Source organism: Ammospiza caudacuta, chromosome 1 (assembly GCF_027887145.1).
Source record: "Ammospiza caudacuta isolate bAmmCau1 chromosome 1, bAmmCau1.pri, whole genome shotgun sequence".
In the NCBI taxonomy this organism is placed as follows: domain Eukaryota; kingdom Metazoa; phylum Chordata; class Aves; order Passeriformes; family Passerellidae; genus Ammospiza; species Ammospiza caudacuta.
In genome coordinates, this window is record NC_080593.1 from 43,841,605 (window position 1) to 43,852,298 (window position 10,694).

The 10,694-nt window shown below is 38.9% G+C and overlaps 1 protein-coding gene across 2 annotated transcripts in view; it reads left to right on the forward strand.

Moving 5' to 3' along the window:
* The window catches only part of NEK11 (NIMA related kinase 11), an 80,981-nt gene extending 70,877 nt beyond the window's left edge, over window positions 1–10,104 (forward strand). For both annotated transcript variants that reach the window (XM_058809995.1, XM_058810002.1), the window contains one exon: window positions 9,803–10,104. In XM_058809995.1, the coding sequence (XP_058665978.1) occupies window positions 9,803–10,007 (205 nt within the window). In that variant the 3' untranslated portion in view covers window positions 10,008–10,104. The remainder of the gene's footprint in view (window positions 1–9,802) is intronic.
* The last annotated feature ends 590 nt before the right edge of the window (window positions 10,105–10,694 follow it).

The window sequence follows — 10,694 nt, forward strand, 5'->3', positions numbered from 1 at the left end:
GCGATTTCCTGGTATCTTCTGTCCTGGCCACCATCAAAATCTCGTGGCGGTTCTCATCTTTGGAGGCATAAGGTAACTTGGCGCATGCCGAGTCTGGGAAGCGTTACTGCCACATGCTATCCAGAGCCAAGTTATCTTCATGGAGAGGTCCTTAAAGACAAACTTCTCAGACTGTTCCACTGATGTTCCCCCGTAGAGACTTTCCAACTGTGCACCTCAGAAGAGAACCACACTGTTCTTCAGAAGCAATTCCTCAAGTCAAAGCATTTTTCCCCTGTCAGATTAAGTTGCAGTAGCACCTATTAATTTTTTTGCCCCCCGAGGTCCATACAAAAAACTTGGTTCAGATTGTTTTGTGCTCCTTTGTGGAGATATCCATGAATATCTACAATGAGTCATTTTAATAGCCATGAACTTTAATATGCACTTTAGAATTCAATAAAATGTATGGCAGTAGAAGGAAAAGGCTTTTTTGGCCTAAATTTTAAGTAAATTAAAATCCTTCAGCCAAGCAGTGTGCACCTCTTAGTCAGTCCCCAAAGTGTTATGCACAGCAGCATACCACAATCAGGAAAAAGACTTCATCATCCCCTGCTGAGTGTAAGTAAAGCAGTCTTTCAGAAGTCATGAAGAAAAAGCACTGGGTGATATTTTTATTCTGCTCCTGTGAATGTTCATAACACTGTTGGTTTAGACTCATGAGCAGTATGTATATATGCTTCTTGTGCTTGTGATGCTGCCATCAAATGCATTGTTTATCTTAAAAATTCAGAAATAAAGGTCATTTTGAGGTCATTCAGTAGGCACTGGATGTTCTTTGAGATAAGTAGCCCTAAAATGCTAGAAGTACAGAAGGCTTTTTGCACATTTATTGGTGCAATTAAAAAAAAATACAGTAAAGAAAGTGTTTACTTGATGTAGTATTTCAATTTATACAGAGTGGACCTTTCTGAGCCAACTGAAACTGGTTTTGTTATTTATGTTATTGAGGGCAGCTTTAGTGAAGACAAAAGCAACAAATACAGAAAAGCTAATTGTTTTTTAAGATTTTGATTTAAGAACTTATCAGTGACCTTTTGATTGTCACTGACTGTCATGTCGATGGTATCATGATGTAAACAAGCTTGAGGAATGTCTTCTCACAGACAAAAGACATATTTGGTGAGGAAATTTATTGACACTGTCTGAGCTACCCCTTTCTTGCAGGTGAATAGAGCACTCTTGAAGATATTGATCATGAAATGTTTTTGAGCATTGAATTTCCTCTTACACACACCAGTGTTCTGTCCAACTCCATTTTCAGGTAATAATTTCTGTCTGGTGATCCTAAGGCATCTTACAGCATGACTATAGTTTTCTGCATCTCATGGGCTAAGCCAAAATTTTATTTACATATCCATTTTCCTTGTCACAGTTTCTCACACCTCATTTTTAAAGGCTAGGCTCAAATAAATCTACTGGGTTCATTATGGAAAAAATTTAAACCTCTTAGTCCATGAGTTTCTCTTCCTTTTACTGAAAATCTATTTTAAGATAATTGCACCATTTATACTTTTCAATACTTTCCAGACCCAAATTTGAAGAAAGTATTTTGGGTTTGCAGTTTGCTTTACAAGCAAGTGAGAGTATAGTGAACTCAGCAGGAACACTGAAAGATTGAACCCTGCCTGTGTGTGGCCGAGCTGGGATATTGGTTCTTGGCTTCTGTCAGAGAGAAGTGAGTGGGTGCTCCTGGCTCAGGAGTCATTGCTGTCCCAAGGCAATGACTGAAAGAGAAAGTGGGAATGGGCAAATCCTGTGCTTCTCCTGCCAAAGAAGAAATGAAGGTGAGTGAGACGGTGTCTGCTGCCCAGAAATGTAGGAGAAACAGCAGGAACGCCTCAAGGCTGAAGTTAGAGCTGATGGTCTAATTCCTCAGGCATTTTCCATGGTCTTCCTTCAGCTTCTTCCCTCTGTCCTCCCCTTTCCATGACAAAAATGGGCTGCTTCTCCTGTTGGCACTTTGTCTCCTACGCTGCTCCTCTCCATCCTGCATGGGATGGGAAGAGCCTGCCACCTGCCAACACCATGGTTCCAGCAGTTCTCAGCAGCTTTCCATTTGTAAGGGTGCACTTTGAAATGAATAGTGAGAACAAACTCGGTAGTTAGAGTGAGTGAGTATTGGGGCACAATTAAAGTTTGATGCATTTTTTGGGACTCTCATCTTTTGCCCGTTTTTCACATTAATTGAATCACTATCACCTCACATTACTTTTACCTCAGGTCATAACAATGTGTAATATTTTATGAATTTGCTTAGATATGTAAAGAAAACATATTTTTTTTTCAGCTTCTCTGTTGAACTGTATGTCATAGATCCATGAGTCATTCTGTTATTCTGAATTTTTCAGGACTTTTTTTTTAAAGTGGACATTAACGCTATGATTGCTTCAGCACTAGAGAGAGTCTCTATTCACTTTGAAAATTGCATTTCAGTAGCAAAACAACTAAAATTTTAAGTATAGGCTTATTCATTTGAAAATGTCAAGTGGCCCCAAACATTCAAAACATTCAGAGCATTATACTTCTTTTTGTTTTGCACACAAAGCGTAGCTTGCCTAGTTTCTCGTGCTGAGCATACATAATGCATAGATTGAGCTGTTCAGATTTCCAGCACGTTGATTTTGTCAATAGTTTGCAAATGCAGAAATGCTTGCACACAGCATTAATTATATAGTCTGTTTTCAATATGGAACCACTCGAATAATTTTGACAGCATTTACTAGAAGTAGCATTACAACCGTGGGAAGTTTGCTTGAGAGAAATGTAGGCAGGGAATTTTCCAAGAGGTTTGATGCAGGAATGGCCAGAGCTCTCTTTTGAAAGATACTAAATGTTTGCTTTGTAGGGAAAAAATTAGGTACTGGACTTCTATCTCCATCTTTAAATGCCTAAACAGCTCTGTGAAGCTGTTTTGGCATTTAAAGATGTCAAACTTTATTTTAATGCAGACCCAGAAGAAACTGAATATGTAAATCTTTCTAGACCTTTCTGAAAATCATAAATCTACTGTCCATAGCTGGTAATTGCTTTTCTTTCTTTCTCTCTATAATGGTGTAATTAGGGAATTTTATGGCTCTGCCAAAATGTGAATTTGCCTTAGTCCTGTTTTATGCTAGGAACTTTTTAAAGAGCTACAGATGTGAAGAGACCTGAAAGAAGTTGTGGACTTTTAATCTCCCATTGGAAAGATATAGATGTGAACTAAGCCCAAATGGTTGATGTTCGAAAAACTGTTTGCAAATGAGTTTGGGAGTCTTTTTGTGTATATGTTAGTGTCTATTTTTAATGTATATATACACTTAAATATTTGCCATAATTGGACACTTCACATTCCACAGCGGTTAGAGTTTTTTTAGCTTTTAAAATGTCTTTTTGATTGGATTGTTTAAGAGTATTTTTACTTTTACTGTAACCTTGTACGGGTGTTTAGAATAGCTCAGAGCTTGAATGCTGCTTCACCTCCCTCTGTGGCTATACAGTGCTCAAGCCCAGCTGGAAATTCTGTGAGTAAACTGCTGTGATGTTTGTGATATTTCTATAAAGAATCATCTATCTCCATACCAACTGATTTCATTAATCTCTCCATTGAAGCACCTCTGAAGCATTGACAAACCTTTTAATGAGACTGACTTATTGCTAACTCAGAAATGCATTGTTTTATGTAGTAACACTTCATAGAATATGGCTAAAGACAATGCTTAGATTGAGAAAAAATATATATAGTAATAGTTAGAATTCTGATTGTTTCATGAAAATGCATAAGTACCTTTTCCTTTCTCTAAGAGGTAAATGGTTGGTTTTAAAACTTTCATTTTGGTATGAAATCCTATATCAGGAGAGACCCCCTGACACAGTATTAAGTATTAAGCCATGTAAAAGGAAATCAGCATTAACTCTGTATTACCACACAGCTGAACAAAGGAGAATGCAGTTATATTCTTAAATTCTTATAAGATCTACATATAATTATTTAGTTTTCAGAGATAACTACTGTATCCTCACATGCCCTCATTCAAGAAATAGTTGAGTATTGTGCTGCTCTTCAGAGACACTTGTCTAAAACAAATGCATTGATAAACAAAGCAAATAGCATCAGGTATGTGTTAAGTGTGCCAGGAATTCCTTCTTGATCTTGATCAGTGATGCTGAAGGAATTAAACTGATGACTTTTCAAAGATTCTTTGAATGACATGGCACTGTTAAAAATCAGAATGTTGTTTAAAATAATTATAGAAAGACTAGGAAATCTCAGACTGTGCATAAAGCTCAGGGAAGTGTGTTTCAGATAATTCTTCACGGCCACAGTGAAGCAGTGTAATCACCCTACCTCATGAAGAAAAGCTCCATAGAAGCAAATATATTTCTGCTCTTGTTTTTAATATTGGTAGTAAATTTCTTAATAGAGGAAGACTTTACAATTGCAGTGTTCAGGTTTGATTTAAATTACTGTTTTGTTGTAATTTTTTCCCTTCTGTGGGAAAAATGAATAGAAACACGTTTTCTCTTGTGATAAAGCATTTTCTAAATTCATAGTAGCTAGAATTCAACTAGCAGCTCTAAATTCTAATTAACGCTTCTTCCAAGAGCAGATGTCAGCTTCAATTCCTATTATATAAATTCATTTATCTCTGAATATGAGGTGCATGGAGAATATTATGCTTGATATTTCTTCACCTGTATGTCTACATGTTTTAATAATAAGATCCTTCTCAACTCATGGGAAAACATGTCTTAAATATGCTTTAGGTTTTGCAGGTCTTTGAAGTAGGGCATCAGAGAGTTTTGTTTGCAATCAAATTAAGGTGCTTTAATTCAGGAATTACAAAGTAATTAAGGATGAATTAGGAAAATTATCACTGTGTTTTCAAGTGAAGAAATTTTCATTCAGCAGTAATATGAGAATAGTCGAAGTCCATTGAGGCTTGAAGGTGAAGGTGGGGGCTAATATTAGTAATATGTATTTTTTTTCTTACAAGATTTTATATAATAATAATAATTTCCATTGCCTTTTTTTATTTTTTATAAGACCTTTTCTTAGACTTAGCTATTTTTTTTCCCATTCCCAAGATTGAACAGCTGTCAGAACTAGGAAAGAGTTGCCCTACCTTTATAAATAAGTTCCTAAAACCTGGATCATGGAGCTTATTATGCCCTTCTAGCAGATCTCAAGGGGTCTTTAAAAAGCAACAGAGAAGTAATGCTGAAAATGAAGGTTTGAACCCAGAGCCATTTCTTTCAAGTGTCAAAGTTTTAATCATTCATAGTCAGTAATGCCAGCAAACCAAATGACAGAAAGATAACCCGAGAGGACAGAGATGCTCTGTGTTCTAACTGAGATAAACCTGTTTGTTTACTGAACAATGAGATTCTGTAGCAGGTATCTTAAGATTTTCTGGTACAGTTAGAAAACAATATTTTGTAGGAGACTAAGGGTATGTAATTTCCTGAATCTTCTGCAGTCATCTCAGGAGATAAATGTCACTATCTTTTTTGCTGAGATTCATATCACTGGTGGTTAGCTGCTAAGTGGCATGGTTGTACTGTTTTAAAGAGAAATATGGGGTTAATAAATTGATGCTTGGAAATAGCATTAATTCAGGGACAAATAATTTTTGGATGTGTTCATGAGAATCCTAAGTAATACTGCTGGACCCCATGGGGTTAGCTCCTTGAGTTAGGAAGAACAGAATTTAGAAGCATCTACTGAAATTATTCTTTCAAAGATCCCTGCACTTGCCTTTATGCCCCATGAGCCAAAATCAACACACATTTGTTCTCTACTTTACAATGTGCTCTTTGGTGGTGGATGCAGGTGGCCTGGCTGCATTCAAAAGGATAAATAAATGCTCAGTGGAATGGGTATTCCATGTCCAGAAAGTTCCTTTATTGAGGTTTGCTTTGATGTAGGCATGAGTAACTGGTATTTTGAAATAACTGAATTTTCTGTGTTTGTCTTAGGAGCAGTGTGTTTGTTGCCTGTTATGGCAGAGATGCTGATGCCTGATCTGGAGGGACTTTCATGGTGTTACTACTCTGGTGTGTTCAGTAGTGGCTTGTGCAGAGCCTCTCCTTGCACAGAACACACGCAGCTCCCTGCAGGCACCACTGAGACCAGGATGGCTTTAAATGATTGCTGCCATCATGCTAAATGACACTGGGAAGTGAGAAGCTGAAAAACCTCTTAGCTGTTGATTTGTGTCATAGTTATCCTTCAAGGCAGGTCATGACAAGTTGTTGAGAGATATTAACCTGGCTGCTAATGCCCGAGGAGGAGCACAGCTTCAGCATCAATCTTGTTTTGTGGCTTTTGTCAGTGTGGCATAAAGGTAGGTCTATTGTAATTGATCTCCAAGCCAGAAAGGAGATGTTAATATGTAGCTAGCACCAGAATAGTAAAAATGAAGACCAGTGAAATAACAGAGAATTCTTTGTTCACCTAGGGGAAGATTTACAACTTCCTCAGCCAGCTGAAAACACAACATTATTATATTGTCAAATTTTAGTAATTTTGCACTGATGCATAGAAAATCAACTGCAAATCACCAGATAGCCTGATAAATTCAGATCCACTAAATGACTTGGAATGGTTTTAAACACCCTGTGTCTAAAAATTGCAGTTCTCAAGGCTCCTATTTAGCTCCCCTCTAACTCCAGCAGTGCCTGTGATTTTTCTGATATTCTTTACTACATCTCACATACTCAGAAGTGCCTTATCCTTGATAAAACCAAGTCTCTATTTTATGTCCACACTCCATCATTATCCACAAATCAAATATCAATATGGCCTTTGGGTCTTGTTGCAGGTGATTTTCTCAGGCATGTGTTCTTTGCTGCACAAGAGCTGGCAACAAGAATCATTTTTTTTCAGGCCACAGCTTACGTGGATGGCAATGTCCCCAGACTGGCAATATCTGCTGTGCAGCCAGTGGCTTGGTGGTCACAGGATGTGTCTAAGCCCTGTGTCTCCTCTGCCTAGAGCATTGGGACCACTCTGTGCAGCCAGGAGTGAGGCAAGTTGAGCTCAATGAATCCCTCCATCTAAGACATCCGAGAGAAGATATTTAAGCACATTACTGAGTATTATCCGAAGCCAGACCCTTGATTGGTGGAGCCCGATGTAATTCCTTATATTTTAGCACAGTGAAAAACAATTTAGGCCAGTGTGGGAAGGAGGCCTGGCCCATAATTTTTCACAGTAATGAAATCCCAGATGTCAGGTATCCCCTTTGCTTGTGTCGCCTTGGCTGAAAAAGAGATGATGACTCATAGTGAGTTTGTAGGTGAGTGAGCTATAGGATAGCATGAGGAGAGTAAATGCCAGTAAATCAGAAAACAGGGATGGCCAAATGTGGCTGTAAATGGGAGTTCTGCACTTATTCTCACAGCACATTTGGTGGAAAGGCTTTAATTCTTTTTAAAACATTAGTGCAGGTATCCCATATTTCATGTGAAATAGCAATCTGCAACTGTGCCTCTCTAGGATTTTATGTGGATGGACAAATATCCCCTAGCACAGGGTCAGGGCCATGATGGACAAACCCCCTTTCCAGGAAGTGCTTTCCCCTCTCCCTCCATCAGGATCATAGATTCACTCGGTGACACCTCTCTGACATTTACTCTCTGAGATCTCACGCTTCTGCCTCTGTGATGCATGATGTGGTAGTAGAGCCAAATAAATGCAGCTCTCAAGTCCAAACAGAGCCTGATGTCTTCTTTTGTAAAAGCAGGTTATAATTTTTGTTACCTACCCTGTAATTTTCAGCCTGTGAACATTTTCCCCTTAATTCTATTGTATCAGCTATTGCACACATTGGCTGATTTGCATGCTCTGCCAAGATGAACAGAGAAGACTCAAGTCTGCAGGTCACATTTATTAGCAGAAGCAATACTCCCAAGGTATATATTTGCTTAATTTTTCATCTTTAAATAGACAGAACTACTCAAAAATTGAACATTATTGAGAGGGAGAGAGGAGTCATTAAAGGCAGTGAGGAAGTAGCAGTAATATCAGGGTGGCTTTTCATGTATTGATTTTTAACTGTTGGGGAGAAATAGTGATGTTTTTGATAATGTTTTGTGAAGAAATGTACATTGTTTGTCAAACAAATCTCCATTTACCTTTCAGTGGTAATCCAATCCCTAGGTTTCCAGTGTCTGAGAATTAATTATTTCCAACAGTTTTTATTTTCTCCTGAACAACATTAATTTCTAGTTCTAGCAAGCAGAACTGAATCAGGTCGAGACCTGTAGAGATTCCAGCTTTGCCCTGTGCATTCTGATCCTGGGTCTTGGCTTTCTCTGCCCCAGGTTCCTGATCTACCTCTGTGTCTGGAGCCAGCAGAGGGGTGACCTGAAGCCAAAGGGGGATCACACCTGGGCATTATCAATGTGCTAGAAAAGCAAAGAGCAAGTGAGATGGAAGAAGTTTGAGAAGCAATAAAGTAGAATTCTTTGCAATGTTTTCCTAAGAATTGAGGAACTCACATTATATGGAACTCTTACTGGCTGACGTTTTATTATGATGATGTTGTTCCTCAGCAATAACAGGGTGACCACTGATAAAAAGCAACTATGCAATTAGGCTGATTATGCTATTGTGTGAGAAGAGTTGACCTTGCCCTGGTGTTAAACATGTAACAAAATAATCAGTACAAAACCAGGAAAATCTACAACTGCAGTTTGTGAAGTTGTTGTTGGGAGGTAGGTTTAACTATTTAAATACTATGGGAAGTGTTCCTGCTCCCTACGTGCACATTTACTGAAGTCCTAAGCCTTAATGCTGGCACCAGGAGACATCTGTGATCCCCTTCTCTGTCCCTGTATGGATCATCCTTGGTACAGCCACAAGCTGTCCCAGCTCCTGCTGCCTCAGGCACTGGCTGGGGAGCCTCCTGCATATCAAATGGTTGCCTTCCAAGTACCTCCTTTTTGTCTAAAAGACAAAAACCTCTCAACAGCTCTTACATGTAAAGGTATAGTGAAAAAAACCAAATCCTTTGTCAGAAGCATGAAGAGCAGGCAGATAGTCTCTGAAATGCTGAAGGAAAATTACCCTGGTATTTTCATCAAAATACGAAGCCGTCACTGAGTGAAAAATTCTATGTTACCTGTGACACATGAACTGAAAGATGTTTTTCCTTTAGGAGGAAGAAATGCTGTTCATTGTCTTGCAGTTTTCAAATGGTTCTTTTTTATAAATCACTATTAAGATGCTGTGTGTGTTTTGTCGCTGAGTTACAGATTTGTGTTCTGATAAAAGGAGAACACTGTAGAAAAGCAAAAAGTGTCAAGTTAGATCATACTGAGCTTGTACAATGGTTTTCTTGTATTTGATAGAAGCTAAAATAAAGCAATGAATAACAAAGTGTGCTCACATAAAATGCCGTTGGTGTTCAGCTGACTGGGTTGCTCCTTTGGATTTTGATGAAATCCGGAGGCAGTAATACATGTGCATTTACCAGACTTGTTGTAGATAAAAGAGTCTGTCAGAGTCAGCAGGAAGAGGATTTTTGGATTGTAACAATGAAGATGGCCATGCTTCCCATGACTTTCCTATGGCCAGGCTTTTATTCTTGGGCTCTGTATAGCAACTAACCATGGAGAAATTCACCAGGAAACTTTAGTTCCTTTTCCTGTCAGGCAAACAAGGTGCTTAATCAAACCTACAACATTTAGAAGGAATCTTCACTAGTTAATGTTTGTGTTGCTGTATAAGATGAATTACCTTTTACTTGACCTTTTGTATAATATTTCTCCCCAGATCTGCCATTGGGAAGCTGGGAGTGGAGGCATTTGAGGCAGTGTACAGCTGCCTCAAGCAAGCGAGACAGCAGAATGCCAGCGAGGAGGAGCTCAGGAGCTGTCTGGAGAAACTGGTTTCCAGAGCAAGTGATTGCTTCGAAGTGGATCAGCTGCTGTACTTCGAGGAGCAGCTCCAAGCTTTGGAGCCACATCTGCAGCTGTAACAGTGTGTCTGCAACAGCTGGGAATGGCACCAGGGGGAAGGGGCCTCCTTCAGGCCAGCAGGCAGGTACAGGAATATTGCCAGCTGGGGGACAAATCACCAACAGGATGGGACTGCTAAGGAACGCATCTCAAGCTGTTTTGTTTTCCAGCATCAGTCTCATTACATGGTTATGACTATGGGAAGATGCCTGCAGCTCACATCTCAGGCAGCAGACAAAGAACTTAATGTTACAACTTACTTTATAAGTTTTTTAACCAATCACACAAAGCAAAAACATATTGACAGTAGTTCTCTCCAACCACTATAAGCACACGTACCTTCAGTTAAAACAATGCTTGCTTATTAAGAATACAATACTTGCTTGTAAACCTTTAAACACAATGCACAGAGCTCTATTATTAAGCTTAGAACTTTATAACATCTGGCTAGATATACTTTTCTGTAGCTTAGGCAGTTATTCTAGACAAGCATTAATACACAGGCCATTGTTCTATTTGTCCTTACTTTTCTACTTCTAATATAATTTTGCTGCTGACCAATATTATGGCTACTGCTTAGCTGTAATTGCAGTTCTGCTGTCTTTGAGGCCTGCCTTTTGCAGCTTTTCCAAACCCCTCTGATTTTAAAGATTCCCACCAGGAGGTGTTTGTAGGACACGGTTGAGGGCAATGTAGTACCTAAGCAT